At 49.2% G+C, this 15930-nt stretch overlaps 7 protein-coding genes across 7 annotated transcripts; 1 reads left to right on the top strand and 6 right to left on the bottom strand.

Annotated features, from left to right (window-relative positions):
- Positions 1-1211: 1211 nt before the first annotated feature.
- On the bottom strand, positions 1212-3485 carry GGS25DRAFT_512163 (Alpha/Beta hydrolase protein). The gene is made up of 2 exons (XM_049262766.1): positions 2649-3485; positions 1212-2586 (listed from the first exon to the last, which is right to left on the bottom strand). Exons 1-2 carry the CDS (start codon positions 3103-3105, stop codon positions 1433-1435), a joined length of 1611 nt encoding a protein of 536 aa, XP_049111910.1. The 5' UTR covers positions 3106-3485; the 3' UTR covers positions 1212-1432.
- Positions 3486-3865: 380 nt separating this feature from the next.
- On the top strand, positions 3866-5417 carry GGS25DRAFT_526665 (SBDS protein C-terminal domain-containing protein; the record flags this gene model as incomplete). The annotated part of the gene is made up of 2 exons (XM_049265029.1): positions 3866-3877; positions 4482-5417. The coding sequence occupies 2 exons, from the start codon at positions 3866-3868 to the stop codon at positions 5415-5417; spliced, it is 948 nt and encodes a 315-aa protein (XP_049111911.1).
- Positions 5418-5621: 204 nt separating this feature from the next.
- Positions 5622-6938, bottom strand: GGS25DRAFT_101267 (ribosomal protein S13). The gene is made up of 4 exons (XM_049255963.1): positions 6757-6938; positions 6486-6629; positions 6192-6322; positions 5622-6127 (listed from the first exon to the last, which is right to left on the bottom strand). Exons 2-4 carry the CDS (start codon positions 6522-6524, stop codon positions 5827-5829), a joined length of 471 nt encoding a protein of 156 aa, XP_049111912.1. The 5' UTR covers positions 6525-6629; positions 6757-6938; the 3' UTR covers positions 5622-5826.
- A 511-nt stretch (positions 6939-7449) lies between these two features.
- Positions 7450-8206, bottom strand: GGS25DRAFT_101219 (uncharacterized protein). The gene is made up of 2 exons (XM_049255962.1): positions 7536-8206; positions 7450-7481 (listed from the first exon to the last, which is right to left on the bottom strand). Exon 1 carries the CDS (start codon positions 8028-8030, stop codon positions 7566-7568), a length of 465 nt encoding a protein of 154 aa, XP_049111913.1. The 5' UTR covers positions 8031-8206; the 3' UTR covers positions 7450-7481; positions 7536-7565.
- An 850-nt stretch (positions 8207-9056) lies between these two features.
- GGS25DRAFT_512169 (uncharacterized protein) lies at positions 9057-10967 on the bottom strand. The gene has a single exon (XM_049262767.1). It carries the CDS (start codon positions 10621-10623, stop codon positions 9790-9792), a length of 834 nt encoding a protein of 277 aa, XP_049111914.1. The 5' UTR covers positions 10624-10967; the 3' UTR covers positions 9057-9789.
- Positions 10968-11339: 372 nt separating this feature from the next.
- On the bottom strand, positions 11340-12775 carry GGS25DRAFT_528733 (uncharacterized protein; the record flags this gene model as incomplete). The annotated part of the gene is made up of 3 exons (XM_049265216.1): positions 12296-12775; positions 11972-12237; positions 11340-11897 (listed from the first exon to the last, which is right to left on the bottom strand). Exons 1-3 carry the CDS (start codon positions 12351-12353, stop codon positions 11340-11342), a joined length of 882 nt encoding a protein of 293 aa, XP_049111915.1. The 5' UTR covers positions 12354-12775.
- Positions 12776-13309: 534 nt separating this feature from the next.
- Positions 13310-15476, bottom strand: GGS25DRAFT_101356 (RNA polymerase I associated factor, A49-like protein). Its single transcript, XM_049255964.1, has 3 exons — positions 14920-15476; positions 14537-14862; positions 13310-14482 (listed from the first exon to the last, which is right to left on the bottom strand). The coding sequence occupies exons 1-3, from the start codon at positions 15092-15094 to the stop codon at positions 13610-13612; spliced, it is 1374 nt and encodes a 457-aa protein (XP_049111916.1). The 5' UTR covers positions 15095-15476; the 3' UTR covers positions 13310-13609.
- Positions 15477-15930: the final 454 nt, after the last annotated feature.

The following is a 15930-nucleotide window of genomic DNA, read 5'->3' on the forward strand; positions in this document are numbered from 1 at the left end:
ACAAACAGAAGAAAAAAAAAAATTTTCTCTTCCTCCGATCCGGTCGGCCTATCCTCTCCCTCACTTTTCTTCTTAAAAGCAACATCATCTATCAAAGAGATAGGACATCTACTACCTACGGATGCCAGAAAAAAAAAGCGAAAAAAAAAAGAAACATAAGAAAAAGGGGCCAAATCTTTTTTACCTCCATAAGCAAATGCAGCACATACATAACGACAGTGATGAGTATTTGACTAGAAGGTACCTATTCACAAGTAAGTAGTTAACCAACCTCAAAGGTAAGAGGACAGACAACAGCTTCAAAAGGTGAACCCCCCCCCCCCCCCCCCCCCCCCCCCCCCCCCCCCCCCCCCCCCCCCCCCCCCCCCCCCCCCCCCCCCCCCCCCCCCCCCCCCCCCCCCCCCCCCCCCCCCCCCCCCCCCCCCCCCCCCCCCCCCCCCCCCCCCCCCCCCCCCCCCCCCCCCCCCCCCCCCCCCCCCCCCCCCCCCCCCCCCCCCCCCCCCCCCCCCCCCCCCCCCCCCCCCCCCCCCCCCCCCCCCCCCCCCCCCCCCCCCCCCCCCCCCCCCCCCCCCCCCCCCCCCCCCCCCCCCCCCCCCCCCCCCCCCCCCCCCCCCCCCCCCCCCCCCCCCCCCCCCCCCCCCCCCCCCCCCCCCCCCCCCCCCCCCCCCCCCCCCCCCCCCCCCCCCCCCCCCCCCCCCCCCCCCCCCCCCCCCCCCCCCCCCCCCCCCCCCCCCCCCCCCCCCCCCCCCCCCCCCCCCCCCCCCCCCCCCTCCCCCCCCCCCCCCCCCCCCCCCCCCCCCCCCCCCCCCCCCCCCCCCCCCCCCCCCCCCCCCCCCCCCCCCCCCCCCCCCCCCCCCCCCCCCCCCCCCCCCCCCCCCCCCCCCCCCCCCCCCCCAACACCAAATAGCCCTCGCGAATCAACCTCGCGAACAAATCCAACACACCTCGTCTCTAGCCAAAGCTCGATCAGACCCAACCCATTTCCCCTATGTCTGATCTAGAGCCGGATACCCTCGTCGCCTTTCTGTGCCCGAGCGTACGAGACAAGACTGAAACTCTTTTCCATACAACGATCTTTGAGTACGGGACCTCCTAGGCGATATAGCGTCGAGGCTCTCTCGTAATTAATCTGTTGTAACAATTAATATCTGCGACCACGTTTGTTTTTACCACAGTGGCCTGCTGATATCTTGTTGGTTTTATGGTCTAGGTAGATCTCTGTAAATTTACTCATATTTGCAAATTTATATTGCTATTTCGTGCTTGATAAATATGTGTCTTAGATCCTAATTGCTACAATTTGAGAGCCTCCCATTACTAACCCTGAAAGGGCATCGGTCTAAGAATTCTTCTACCCGCAATAACCTAATCACAATGGCTCATGTTACAAACGACAAACTAATCGCACAGGATGGCTTCAACCTTTCATTCTTTAGGCATACCATTCACCTCCGAGCCAGCGGTTGAATAGGTTCAAAGAGCCCTCGGGCTGGTTGAACGGAACCATGTGGCCGGCCTGGTAAATGCGGGCAAACGTGAAGTTGCCGCTGCTCTTTACCTCACCGTACTTGTCGGTGGCGGTCTCGAGGTTCTCCATCTTGGCGGCGTTGAATCCCTTCTTGCCAGACCACTCTAGAGCCTCAGACCAAGCCTTGTTGCCAAGCCAGTTGCAGATGTAGTCGGCATCACCAGCATAGATCAGGACGGGGATCTGCTTGATGAGGTCGGGCACAAGACGGTGGAACGGCTTGGACCAGTCACCCTGGAACAAGAAGTTCCTGTTGATATCCGTGTTGCAGCTCTCGTAGTTGTGTACCTCAGCACCGACGGCCTTGATGACCTTCTCCTGGTTCAAGTACTGACTAATCCAAGCGGTCTCGGTGTAGCAGAGGTTTTCCTGGTCCTTGCACTTCTCGCGGATGTCGTATACGTTGTATCCGGTGCGCTGGAAGGGGCCAATCATAGCATTGTTGCAGTAGATGGCACTGGGGACACAAGACCAGACACTCTCCGAGTCGTAGCAGCCCGAGATAAGGGACTGGCAACGGGGAAGAGAGTTGTCCATAGATTGGCATTCGCTCTCGTCTAGCACTGCCTTGTAGCCACCCTCGCCACAGGCCATGGGGCGGTACTCAGCATATTGGGTGAAGGGGTCGGTCAAACCGTTGCCAATGGCAATGCTTTGCAGGTTGATGTTGCGGTTCTTATGAGACAAAATCTCGGACGCAAAGACGGGGATGTAGTGGCCGGCGTAAGATTCTCCAGCAATGTGGAACGGCTGCTCACTATATTCTGGGAAGTTGTGGAAGAACAGGGTCAAAAGAGCGTAGATGTCCTTGCTGGCGGCGACAGTGTTGTAGACGGGGTTGCTGCTGTAAGAGTAGCCGGTGTTGACGGGCTGGTCGATGAAAATGACGGAAGCATTGCTGTTCCACGAGTAATCATTGTACTTGAGGGTACCGTCCTTCTTGACGCTGGAAGGTCCCAGCTCCATGAAGAGTCCCATCATGGAAGAGCAACCGGGGCCGCCGTTGAGCCATAATACTACGGGGTCGGTCTTGGGGTTGTTTCGGGATTCGAAGAACCCTGGGTATGACAATTAGCAGATTATATGACGGAAATTAGGTATGCAGTATATATAAACTTACAGTAGAAGAGATGCTTGTCATCCGCCTCATCGTCAAGGTATCCACTAAATTGCTTGACCTTGTCTACACCGAGTTCGGACGGGTCGACCGACTTGGCTCGCAAGTTGTAGGCCTCAAGAGAGCCGCCAACCTTTCGGTGTTTGACACCGTCTGTCTCGACCCACATGTTTTGGATATCAGCGCCCTTGACCACATGGTCCCATTCGCTATCTGGTCGGCGTGAATGAGCCTTGGGATAGGAGATCATGTTGGAGGCCTTTTCGTAGAAACCAGGAACCAGAAGGCTCATTTCTTCCCAGAGACCCTTAGCAGCAGCAGGCATCTCTCCGAAAACACTGCTCAGGTGCTCCATGGGCTTCTTGAGGGCATCACCGGCACCACCCAGTACCTTTTGCTGGTCATGCGCAAGGGCAGCCGTAGAGGCGCCGAGCAGCAAGGCCGAGCTTGCTACTCTCATGATTGCAAAGACTATGGGTATTGACGATGACTGTGATGATGGTGATGATGATGGTGATAGTATTGATGGATTGGTTGGTTGGATGAAAGAAGGATTGGATAAGAAGTTGAAGAATGGATGGAATGTTGACGATGATACAAATAGAGAAGGAGAAGGTTGGGGGAGCTCTCCATAAGATATGGATGAGCGATGAAACGGGAAGGGAACAATACCCGACTGGCCACTGTCTAGCCAACCGTTAGCGTGCTTGGTGCCTTGAGGTGGTAGCCCCTTATCGCAAACCAGGGTAGCTTCCCATATGATGGATGTAGGGGGTAGCTCCACTATTGTTAGCAAGTGACCTGCTCGCCTTGCTTAATGCAGGACCCGATTACGCCAGCTGTGCCTTATGCGCTGCGTGTCGAGTGATAGATGGAGGGGGTCTTTTTATGATAAGCGTCATCGGTTCATAATTCCCCAGGCAAAGTCACACTTTAGTGTACTGATAGTACAGACTAAACTATAAGAAGCAAGTCATTTACTCAATTAGGTATCTGCTAAGTGCTGAAGTAGGTACATATGTAAGTATGCATATAGTGATATGCATGTAGTAACTAGTAGTTGATTCACGTCAATGCTACTAAGGTATCTTGTGATGTAAACTGTGCAATAGGAACTGAGTCAAAACTTCAAAAGAGGATAAGAATCAAAGGGATAAAATCCTTGGTCCCCCTGAGCTGTACCTGCGTCTCTCTCGTATGTGTACTAGCTAGCCCCAGAAATGCATTTGTCGGTAAGTAAAGTTGGGACTTCCAATGTCGGCATATTCCATCAATGATTGCACATGCTTTCACGCGCCCATTGCTGAGTCCCATGTTCCTTTTCTCCACGCCGAACCTTATTTTTATGTTTTGGGGAAACCACCCTTTTATGAATAATTGTGGAACCTACTAGTTATGTAGAACCTTACATAGTACTATACCCAATAGATACATAAACATAATTCTTAGTGTTAGTCAACTTTGCGACATCAGATTTTCGCATTCAGCGAAAACGAAATAACAACAACATCCCAAACTTTAAAAAAAAGTAGGATCAAAAAATGTCGAGACAAATAAATCAACCTGGTATGTTGGACAAGTGTTATACACCACACCAGACCCCTATGTCTTGCCGGATGCTAATATCTCGCAGTATGTAGACAGACAGAACCCCTCCATACCTACGTACTGTAGTATCCATCTGCCTCCCCGCAATCTTTGCGATAGCTTGCAAGAGAAGGAACTCATATATCTACCTATACATCTATGCATCTATCTATATGTATATATGTATATATATATATATATATATATTGCGCTGAAATATAGAATACCTATTAACCAACAAACTCCCAGTCCAACCAAATCCGGCTAACCAACGTCTCCCTCGTGCGGCTCAAAAAGGGCAAAAAGCGCTTCGAGATCGCCTGCTACAAGAACAAAGTCCTCGAATGGCGATCCGGCATCGAGACCGACCTCGACGAGGTCCTCCAGATCCCCAACGTCTTCCTCAACGTCTCCAAGGGCCAAACCGCCCCCTCCGCCGACCTCGCCAAGGCCTTCGGCAAGGACAAGCCGGTGCAGGAGATCATCCTCGAGATACTGAACAAGGGGGAGCTGCAGGTGGGGGAGAAGGAGCGCGCGGCGCAGCTGGACCGCGTGCACGCCGAGGTCATCAGCATCGTGGCGAGCAAGCTGGTGGACCCGCGCACGAAGCGCGTCTACACGACCGGCATGATCGACAAGGCGCTCGACATGCTGAGCTCGCAGGCGCATCAGCAGCAGCAGCAGCAAGGCAACGGCGACAACAATAAGAAGGGCGGCGCCGAGACGGGCAGCGGCACCGGGACGCCGGCGACGGGCGACGACGCGGAGGCGAAGCCGCGGACGAAAGACCACCTCTGGACAGGCGTGGTAACAACAAAAAGCGCAAAAAGTCAGGCCCTTGAAGCAATGAAGGCGCTGATCGCCCACCAGCCCATCCCCGTCACGCGGGCACGGATGCGCCTCAGGATAACTTGTTCCACGAACGTTCTGAAGCAGGCAGTGAAGGCAGCAGCGAAAGGTGGGGATGTGGAAGGAGGAGAGCAGAAAGCCCCTGGAACGGTCAAGGACAAGATCTTGAATTTCATCGAACAGGTAGATACCCAAGATGTTGTCGGGTCAGAGTGGGAGGTTGTAGGGTTCGTTGAGCCAGGTGCTTTCAAGGGCCTATCCGATTTTGTGGGCAACGAAACGAAAGGCCAAGGGCGAGTAGAGGTTCTCGACATGGCAGTCATGCATGAAGATTAAAAACATCCTTCCTAGAGAGCATGCGTATTATAGATTATGATATTAATGACAAAGCACGACGGTTTGGTGGCATTATATATACTGGCATAGGGATTTCAGTGGCATAGAGGGAAACATAGCACGGATTAGGCTTAAGAGAAACTACAATGACAAAATATCACTTATGCATCCGTGGGTATAATTGGACCATGTTCACTCAGAAGCAGTTTGGAGTGTTGGCCACTGATGTCTCGATTTATCTTCTCAGAGTACACCCATGACTTTGTCGTAACCGATGAGAAAAGCCCCCAAATTCGCGAAGCATATGAGTAATAACGTCAATGCAGTAATTTCAGTCCAGCCATCACGCCTTTCCATCCGCAATGAATGATCTGAACCAATGAAACCATGCCCTTTTCCACCGATTTGTTTAACCACCCTTCTTCTTGGAGACACCGACAGTCCGGCCACGACGACCGGTCGTCTTGGTGTGTTGACCGCGGACACGGAGACCCCAGTAGTGTCGGAGACCACGGTGGGCACGGATCTTCTTCAGGCGCTCAAGATCTTCACGGAGCTTGGAGTCGACACCGTTGGCCAAGACCTGGGAGCTCTTGCCATCGGTGATATCACGCTGTCTGTTGAGGAACCAGGCAGGGATCTTGTAGGCGGTAGGGTTCTGGAGAATGGTGACGATTCGCTCGAGTTCTTCCGAGGTAAGTTCACCGGCACTGTATTGGTATTGTATTAGTCTTCCACTCGTATCATATCGCTGGATATAATCTAAATCCATACCGTTTGTTTAGATCAACGTCGGCCTTCTTGCAGACCAAGTTGGAGTATCGTCGTCCAACACCCTTAATTCGGGTCATGGCGTACATAACCTTCTCCTTGCCATCGACGTTCGTGTTGAGGAGACGCAAGATCTGTTGTGGTTCTAGTTAGACAAGGCAGTTCCAAATACTGATATTGAATATCGATATGAAAGTTGAACTGAGGATCAACATAGTTTTTGATTGGGAAGCGGGATGGTGATGCGACAACAGCAAATTAAATAAGATGGATGAATATCAATGGGGATTTACTTACGAACTGGAAGTTCGTCTTCTCTCCTGAGACGAGCGACATGATGGGCAACTGTTTTGTGTTGGTGTTGCCTTGGTGTCGTTCAGAGTATCAGAATGTTGTATCGCGAGTTTGAGAGAAGTTGAAAGATTGAAGCAGTTGACTTTTCTGGTAGGCTCGCTTAATTAGGGTACGGTTGGAAAAAAATTACTAAATTATTAAAAGAGGGGCCATTGATTTGTGCACCCGGAAAATCCAACTGTGTGATCGGAAATTCCTAGCCTCCGAAGCTTACCTAAGGTAGGTTAGTAATAGTGCACGGACCATCTATACGATCCACCCTCAGAAATGAAAGAAATTTTGAATGCGCCAAACTTTTTGAAAGTTTCTTCTTGTAACATTCTTTTTTACACCTTTGAGTCGCAGACATGGAAACATGCAGCGATGAAAATGTCCCCTTGCCTATGTAACATGACTGTTCTATATGGCCGTTTTGCAGCCGGTCACTGACTGCAGGCCATGGAATGGTCGCAATGGATAATTCAACTCGTCTGCGAACTGTCTCCTAAGATATGAAGTCAACATTATCAAGACCAGTCAGGCCTTACTGAGGGTTCAGCGTGGTTAGGCTTATGTCCTGGATATCTTCACGGTAAGCACTGTTTCCCGTTAGTGTTGAGGAGTGCTTCTTCGACATGGATTCTTTTCAGCATTAGCACTCTCAACCACTACATACATAGGCGGAGAAACGGGTCGGATATCACATGCGGCCTATGAGGAACAATCTTACACAGTCTATGAGGATATTCTCCTATGAGTTATCACACACTGAAAATTCTGAGGCCTTCACACAATCTTTGATAGATACCAGAAGTACCAATATTATACCCGAATATTTATACACAAGTTGCAACCAAAATGCGTAGTGATTTTCACTTCCGCTGTCCAGTACGCCCTACTCCCATTGACTTATCTCGTCAAAATGTCGTTCGAATCCGAGCCCATCATATTACATTCGTTCTGTCGTCGTCCTCGTCAGCTTGCTTCGATTACTTAGATTTATGCGATTCCTGCCATTAAAATCCCCTAAATATTCATCCCATCTCAGCCCGATGATCCACGTTTGTTATCTCGGGGTGGCTTGTGGTGACTGAACCGATGATGTGTCTCTGTTGGACTAGAAGAAAGAGCTGTGTGATTGCGGTCTACACTGGCATTCCTCGAAGTGCTCGGGCTAATGCCACTCATGCTACTCCGACCACCGTGGCTCGACTTCCTCCTTCTCCCGAAATTCCACTCGAAAGCGCCCAAGATCTTCTGGTGCTCTAGGTTTTGCGGGGTAAATGGCTTGTTCAAATGGTAACACTCATCCCGCTGCTGCTCGGCTGTCTTTTTTGCCTTGGGTGATTTGAAGCCTCCGGTCAGACTTCGTAGCAGGCGGAACTGCGATTTGCTAGAATCTTGTGTTTCGAAGTCACTGGGTGTCGAGGCACCGTTCGTGCGGTTCCCGCTAGAGCTCGCGGTAGACTGCTTCCTACTCGTGGGAAACGTCCATCTCCCTAATGCCATTATGATACGTATAGAAATGGATCGGTCCTCTTAGAGTTTATGTTATGTTGTATTTGATGTATAGAAGCCTAGTTTCGTTGGAGCTATAATTAAGTATGTATAGGTAGGGCTAATGGGGGCCGACTTGACTCTAAGGTAAGAAGATATTAATCTGGGTATGTATAAGTAGGACTTCGGAATAGACTAAGGTTAGGTAAGTAAGTAAAGGTCCATGTGGATAAACGGAAGCTCGATAACATGAATATCACAGAAGCGGTTCTTGAATGGTTCGATGGTGGTGGCACCCACCATTTTATCACATCACAATTGGCTCTGTTTCTATACTACCTATGTATGCATTTGTCTACCTACCTTACCTAGTGTAACGATTAGTACTACTAAGGCATTGAAAGTAGGTACATGCTAATATGTAAGTAAGTAAGTTGAAATGGGTTCTCAATGTTCCCGCGGGGTCGCCGGTTGGCCAGGTTTTCGTCTTGCACATATTGTATGCGTGACCCCACGACGTCATCTCCACCTCCTCTCTGTACTAGGTAAAGGTAGGTAATACTACTAGCATGTATGTACTTGATCGAGAAGAAAAGCCAACCACAGTTTTACTCCTTGTCTCTGTTCTGTAGCCGCTAGAGCAAGTTAGCACTGTTCCGCTGATGATGGTGGGGGGGGTCTAGAATCTTGTTCTTGTGAGGCAGCAAGTCCATGCCTATAGATAATAGGTGCTCCTTTGTTATATAACCCCCCCAGCATTTACCCCAAGGTCTCTAGTGTAGTTGTCCTAGTAGGTAATAGTTAGTTGCAGCTCGTATACATGGCGAGTAGGTGATGTACATAATAATATCTACATACATGGCTATTGATGTACAGCCCTTGCCTACCTAGGGATGGGTGTAAATGTCTCGGTGGCTACCGTCGGTCGGTGGCAAACTTTGAGCGAACATCGCACCGTCTAGAATACACTACTATGTAACTACCTACACTACCTAGCACAAAGGTTGGTAAACGTAGTAGCTATAGCCGAGCGAGCCGATCTTTCTATGTGTAATATTGCTTCGGTAGTTTTAGTAGGTTATACACTACATAGTAATAGTGTATGCTATTGTAATTGTCATTTATCTTTGTTATGTGAGTTGCGGTTGATGAGGCATTAGCTATTATGTAGCAGTCCCTTCTCTCTCTCATGCTAATCTTTCTACCCATGTAATTCTATCTAAGGTAGGTAGGCACACGAGAATATCTAGGTACATGTTCTAGCTAAATACATTCTTCTTAATATTTTTTCTCAATTTTGTTTATTTTTAAATTCTTGATATTAGGTACTAGGCAATATGTAGGTAGATAGTAGGTAGTAGGTATCGTAGGAAAACAAAAAGATGCATGATATGGGTGTGATATGATATGCTCTAGAGTCTAAAATAAACAAGAGATCATGCCTAACCTACCCACCCACATACAACATACCTAGGTATCCAGTCATTTCAACCCCATCCGCTGTCATCTTTATCTTCGTCTTCGTCCTCTTCGTTGTAGTTGTAGTTGTTGTTGTTGTTATGGTCGTGGTTATCGTTTGTAAATAATGTCGACTTTCTTCCTAACGGACGACTCTCTCTCATCCCCACCGCATTAATGCTCATGCAAATATCGATCGATGCTCATTCATTAGGTATCCTTTTCGTGAAACCCTATATTGTGTGTGTGTGTTTGATTTTTGATGTTGTTTAATGTTTATTCGTTGTAGTCCAAACCCTCCTCTGTTCGTCCATTATAGCTTCTCCTTGACGGGGCCGGGATTGATAAGATCCCCGTTATCGTCCACCTCGACCACGCACAGAGTGAACGTGTCCTTGAGCGCGCCGAGGCGGTATTCGTGGTTGACCTTTTGGTAGTTTCTGCTGGAAGTCATGGCAGCGAAATGTTGGATGGAAGGGTAGTGCACGAAGGAGATCTCGTCCCACCCGTCCCCTTGGGCTTGTCCGCCCGTGACCCTCCCGACAAGCTTGACGCGTCCGCCGTGTCGGGCGCCGACCTCGGACGCGAACGCCTTGTGGTACTGCTTGTACTGGTCCTTCTTTCCCGGGCGGAAGGCGAGCAGGTTTAGCATGGAGATAGGGTGCTCGCGTAAGGGGCGGGGCAGCGAGGCGATCCAGCCGCTCAGCTCGAGGCTCACTTCGAGGTTTTGGGGCGGGCTCGACGACGAAAAAGACGACGAGGACGAGGACGACGGCATGGACGGCTCGTCGGCGTGGAGCTCCGGTGGGATCACCGTTCCGAGTGGTGGGTGCATGAGCTCCGTGTTGGTAGCTGCGTAGCCCGACAGCGATTTGTCCGAGACAACGCACATGGCGCTCCAGACGGCCTCGATGTCCGGATGGGTCTCCTGTGGGAAAGAGGTCTTGCCCTCGAGGATCAGAAGGAGGTCCCAGCTGATGTTCCTGCCTAAGAGATGCCCCGAAGACATCTGCGAAGGCAGGATCATCCACCGCACGACCCGCGCCTGAATGACGGGGTTAACGCCATTCCGTCGGAGCTTGCCGAGGAATGAACGGTGCGAGATGCCGTGCTTAAGGGAGACTATGTGTAAATTGCAGAGTACCATATTGTCTGACTGACTACCTTACTGTGTAGTAATGTAGTACCTATGTGTTGACTCTCTGGTACGGTAAAGATGTATAAGATGTATAGAAAGGTCCCCTCTCTTTCTCTTCAACGTGTTTCCTAATCTCGAACTGATCGACTCCAGATGTGATGGATATTTGAGGTGACGGTTCGTTGGGCATTTATGGCGGGTGAATAAAGTAGTTAGGTAGGTATAAAGTGTATATATGGTTATATGTAGGAGGTTAGAGAGTATATATTAGTATTAATGTAAGTTATAACCAGAGAAGAAGCAAAAATTGATGTTCTTTAGTTGATAGGATAGGCTACCTAAGGTAAGGTCGGTGAGGACTTTCAATGGTCAAGCTCCCAATCGGCCGAGGTTGGCCGAAAAGGGTAACCAGCTGTACCCCACTCCCCGTACTACATGTACGTACTGTTCTAACTTTTTGGTATTAACGCAATTACAGTGTACATATGTAGTATCTCCCCTGCTTCAATATTCCTAGGGTATATGTAGATCTACAGGGGTACTAGATGAATACATATCCATGATGGATCCATGTTGCAACTAAACTACAACTTGAACTTAAACCTAGGTCCTATTATTTAAGTACCTATAGTTATAATACTACATAATCAGTATGGGGTATCTAAATATATGTATTTCTCTCTCATTCATTCATCACTCACAACTCTCCTCACCCTTCCCTTCCCCTACACAGCCACATTAACCTCCTCCTGATCCTGCTTCTGCTTCTGCTTCACAATCGACACCTCCGGCGCCACCACCTCCTGGAACGAAGCAAAAGACCCCAGCTGGATGTTCAAAAACGCATTGTTATTAGACTGGTAAAACCCGCAGTCCTGGAGGAACGATCCCGTGCTCTCGACAAACAGATTGTCCTGGTTCGGCAGGATGATGGCCGCCGGGTCCGCGAACACGAGGTCGATGGCCGGCGCCTGGGCGCCGATCGGCAGGATCAGGCTCTCGTTGCTGTTGGCTTTGCCGTAGGGCGCGGCCGGGTCCGCGTCGACGATGGCGGCGGGGGCTCCGGTGGCCTGGGACACGACGGCGGTTGCGCCGGCGACGCCGGCGAGGTCTACGGTTTGCGAGGCCCCGATCGTCATTGTTTGCGCGTCGGAGACCATGACCATGACTTGGTTGTCGGGCTTGCCGTTGTCGACGAGGAGCTGGTTCACCATGTATCTGTTCCCCTTGTCCTGCCCCGCGCGGCTGTCGACTAGAGTCGAGACTGTGACGATCACGACGTTCTATGGGTAGGTAGGTGTAATGGTTAGTTCTATCTCCAAGTCTATCGTAGTTTGGTACGGTGATATCGACTTACCACTTGTGAGAAACGGGCCTTGAAATGGTTGACTCGGATGTTATTCTTAACCGCTTCCAGCTGGGTGATGAGAGCGACCTCTGCCTGCACGAGCTGAGCAAACTGTTGCTCGGCCAGTCTCTGCAGTGCATCTAGCTCTGCTTGGTTGTCTTGGACGATGATGATGTTGGTCTCTTGCACGATCTGCTGGATAGTAAGTGGAGCCCGCTTAGGCTTCCACTTCAACCCCCGTCTCGATGCCGGTGTGAGAGACCTGTCTGTGGGAACTAGGGGTGGGTTGTCAGTACCGGATAGCCTCCACATATGGAATCGAGGTTCAAGTACCTGAGGCAACGAGTGATGATAGACCCAGAAGGGCGGTACAAGCATACGTGAAATACATGATTGAACGGGTTGGCTTTCCAGAAGCAAGAATGAACGGATAAGAAAGCCTATCAAAGGACTGTAATAAACTGATAGTTAATTAAAGAATGGAACAAATAAGACTGCCACTAGGGCATCGCACAGCGAAGAGAAGAGAAGAGAAAAAAAGGAGGGAAATATGGATGATCTACCAGAAATACGATCATACAACTAATCATAAGGTGATCACTACCTGCACGAAGATCATTCTCTGCCTAGGTATATATACTCTACACCCGTTCTTCCCAGACGGCGATCCAACAACAAGCCATGGTATCTGTCGATGATGATTGCCATGATTGCCATGATTCTCATGATTCTCATGATCCCCTTCTTGCCCCTTCGGATGGTTGGCCATCCGGCAAATCCTCAAAGCGTCAAGGGTAGTCAAGTCACCCCCCCCCCCCCTTGTTTCCAAGTGCAGTTGGTCATAGTCTGATTCGCCTGGAGCCGGGAATGCGGCTCTGGCTTATCAAGGCGAAAGACAAGCTTCTGGTCCAGGCGTGGGTTGATGTCCTCCCGGGATCTCATCACCAAAAGAACCGAGAGCCTAGCCTAGGACACTAGGCACCTGCATGCATGTATGTACATAGCTATCCCATCGTTACCCCGTAACCATGCACAGCCTCATCCGAATCTCATGTATTAGCGATTCACTTCATGGAGGGTTTAGACGTTTGAAAGGGACTAGCGATGACAGGCACTTGAAGTGCATTTCCCGGCTTATATTCAGTCGGGGGCCAATCAGGAGATAGGATGGCTCCCCTGTCTAGCGCAGACATGCAAATGTCCCCGGCATGGCACAGGGCTGTTCGAGACCCAGGCGAAACATGACTCGTCTTGAAAAGAATCTTACATATCAAGGTGTGCCATCACTGCCATGTAACCCAAGCCGGTAAATGGGCATGTCGTGAATTGTTATAACTTACATATCATGCAACATTATCATTATAGACTACCTAAACTTCAATTATGGCAAGCCTATCTATCAGTCATCTATCATCCATCACCATCTTCTTTAACTCAGCACCCTCTTTCTTGATTTGAAAATGAACGTTTACGAAGTACAATAGGTATCTAATCACGACGTGAAAGGTTTCTAGATTAAAAGAATAGGTAAGACATTGGCTACCTAAATCTAAGGGTATCTCGGTACACCTAGTACACGGTGTCCATTGCAGACACATTTCGTAGTCATCGCACACTTGAACCCCCTTTTTGTTTGCTTGTAAAGCATCAGCGTCCGCGTGGGCGTTGGTATTTGACCTTCGGAAATTCAAGTGGTAAGGCCAAGAGTGCCATTTGTGCGTGTGTGCCCTGCTCTGTGCCTTTGACTGTCTTGACCTTGCCACCAATTTCGCGGAAGTACTGAGCGAATTGCTTCTCATCCAGGCCCAGATCAAATCGGATAAAGCTTGTATCAAAACTGTAGTTCGACAAGATGGCTGCAAGCGCACAGCAGTACGTATAGCCCAAGTCGATATGGAACTTTCGCATCTCTCCGTTCAAAGAGAATTTACGTCTGATATTCTCAATAACCGGCTCTGGAGCTGGTTTCAACTCTTCTCTTAGCTTGTCTCGCGGTAGCACTCGTTTTGTGCCTCTCTCCTTTCCTGGCTTGGCAGTTTTGAGGAACTTAAAGAGGAGCTCTAGATATCGGAGAGCTCGTAGTCTTTGCGTTGGGTTTGGCCCTTCAGCAATGGCTACCAATCGGTTGGAGATGAAGGCAGTCTTTGTCTGCTTGTTCGTTTTCTGTTTGATCTGCTCTTGCCAGTCTCTGATTGGGATGGCATTCAACACATCACTTCCAATAAGGCCTTCCAACGTGTACACATCCTGGATCTCCTCGGCGTCGAAATTGCCAGGGGGCACTGGTTTTGCTGCATCGGCTACTGCCTGGAGATCCTCTTTAGAAGCCATTCCTGCCGTGACCTCGTTTATGGACTCCATGAGCGCCATTGAAGAGGAGCTGAGCTTCGATGGGTTGCCGCCAGCATCAGTGATCGCCTTTTCGGGAGCAATGGCATTTTCGGTGATTGCGGCGAGAGCTTTCTTAGCCTTCTTGGTTCCGAATGCTTCGCCGAGGTTGGTTCGGAGTTCATACATTGTCTATAAGATAGTTAGATATCTCTTGAAACAAAGCCAGAAAGAATATTTATTTACCTTGGAAGCTTGTTTCTCTGCATCATCTTCTTCGGGAGCTGTTTGTGCCCGAACCACACCTCGGACTGCCATCTTCTTAGCTTCCATCACCGCTAACTGTCCTGTCTTCGGATCGAAGACTCCGACATAATGCTTTAGGTGAGATTCTCGCCCGCCCGGGCCCTCCTCTTTGGCTGTATAGTCTAATTTACTGTGTGAAGTTGAGTGCAAGAGGAGATTGGGTGTATGGGAATCGGCTTTCTTGCTGCGCCTAGATCCCGTAGACTGCGAATTGGTATATGCTTGGAATTTGACTGAATTGGGAATGCAAAGGCCTGATGAGGTTGCTATGAAGGGTTAAGGTCAGCATAAATGAGATGTAGATAATCCAAAATGTGTCATACCTATCACTGGAGGACAACTCTTTGCTGTGTGGACTGAAGAAACCTTTACAGTGCTGGGCTGTGGGCGTTGCGTGCGTTGTTGTGTCGGTTGGGGAGTTTGTATGGCTACCTTCTTATTTGGCCTTGGACCAGCATCCTCGACTCTCTTTCTTTTCTTTTCCTTGTGTTCCGCCATGGTGATATCTCAATAATTGTGAAAAATCAAAAGATGAATGAGCGAGACTTTAGCGATGTTGTACTTGTCGGAAGTAATTTTTGGAGAGATAGAAATTAGTTGTAGGGTGATTGACGAGTTTGCGAAGAAAAAAAAAGCTGAGATGAATTCTGCCACTACCGTAATTGAGTTTAGTAAGGGAATTAGGTAGGCGGTGAAGAAGCATGCATGTATTGTAACCTTATGTAAGTAAGTACAAATTACATACTGTACCTATCCAACATTGAACATTGAAGTTCGTCATGTATGTAGCCGCAAACGGATCGGTTGAGATTTGGAAATTGTTAAAGTTAAAACATTCCATATATAACTACCTCCATAGTATTTAATACAATCACTATCAACACTCACGATATCTTACATAGTACTGTAAATATGAAGATTCATGGAATGTAATCTCGACATATCATTGGACATCAATGCAATTTGTGGATCTTTTGCTTATGTACTGCGTAGTACCTAGTAGATAACTACGTACTAGGGTAACTGTGTACATACCGTAGCATAGGCCATGGCTCGATGCAAAAAGCCGGACCTTTCCAAGTCATCAAATTCTAAGGGTCAAGAAGAGGGGCAAGCTCTCGAGACCAATACGACGTCATCGACAATTATTTGCATGAAGACAGTATTAAAGCTTCGCGCAATCTTACTGTAAGCACATGCACTTGAGGGGAACATCATTATATGGGACCAGATCTCGTAAATCGATTGACTAGCAAGTTGATCTTATTTCTTGAGCAATGATCATGAACGTATGCAGATATTCTGCTTCTTATTCCGCGATGCATAACACATAA

The sequence above is a fragment of the Hypoxylon fragiforme genome (assembly GCF_022984875.1).
Source record: "Hypoxylon fragiforme strain CBS 206.31 chromosome Unknown GGS25scaffold_14, whole genome shotgun sequence".
In the NCBI taxonomy this organism is placed as follows: Eukaryota; Fungi; Ascomycota; class Sordariomycetes; order Xylariales; family Hypoxylaceae; genus Hypoxylon; species Hypoxylon fragiforme.

What these genes read in the sequence shown, in the direction of transcription:
- GGS25DRAFT_512163 (XM_049262766.1), bottom strand. Translation starts at nt 3,105, where the DNA reads ATGAGAGTAGCAAGCTCGGCCTTGCTGCTCGGCGCCTCTACGGCTGCC. An exon ending in TGACAAGCATCTCTTCTACT is followed by an intron (nt 2,587 to 2,648) that starts GTAAGTTTATAT and finishes TGTCATACCCAG; the next exon opens with GGTTCTTCGAATCCCGAAAC.
- GGS25DRAFT_101267 (XM_049255963.1), bottom strand. Translation starts at nt 6,524, where the DNA reads ATGTCGCTCGTCTCAGGAGAGAAGACGAACTTCCAGTTC. An exon ending in AGAAGACGAACTTCCAGTTC is followed by an intron (nt 6,323 to 6,485) that starts GTAAGTAAATCC and finishes GAACCACAACAG; the next exon opens with ATCTTGCGTCTCCTCAACAC. An exon ending in GACGTTGATCTAAACAAACG is followed by an intron (nt 6,128 to 6,191) that starts GTATGGATTTAG and finishes ATACCAATACAG; the next exon opens with TGCCGGTGAACTTACCTCGG.
- GGS25DRAFT_101219 (XM_049255962.1), bottom strand. Translation starts at nt 8,030, where the DNA reads ATGGCATTAGGGAGATGGACGTTTCCCACGAGTAGGAAGCAGTCTACC.
- GGS25DRAFT_512169 (XM_049262767.1), bottom strand. Translation starts at nt 10,623, where the DNA reads ATGGTACTCTGCAATTTACACATAGTCTCCCTTAAGCACGGCATCTCG.
- GGS25DRAFT_101356 (XM_049255964.1), bottom strand. Translation starts at nt 15,094, where the DNA reads ATGGCGGAACACAAGGAAAAGAAAAGAAAGAGAGTCGAGGATGCTGGT. An exon ending in GAGTTGTCCTCCAGTGATAG is followed by an intron (nt 14,863 to 14,919) that starts GTATGACACATT and finishes AACCCTTCATAG; the next exon opens with CAACCTCATCAGGCCTTTGC. An exon ending in CAGAGAAACAAGCTTCCAAG is followed by an intron (nt 14,483 to 14,536) that starts GTAAATAAATAT and finishes ACTATCTTATAG; the next exon opens with ACAATGTATGAACTCCGAAC.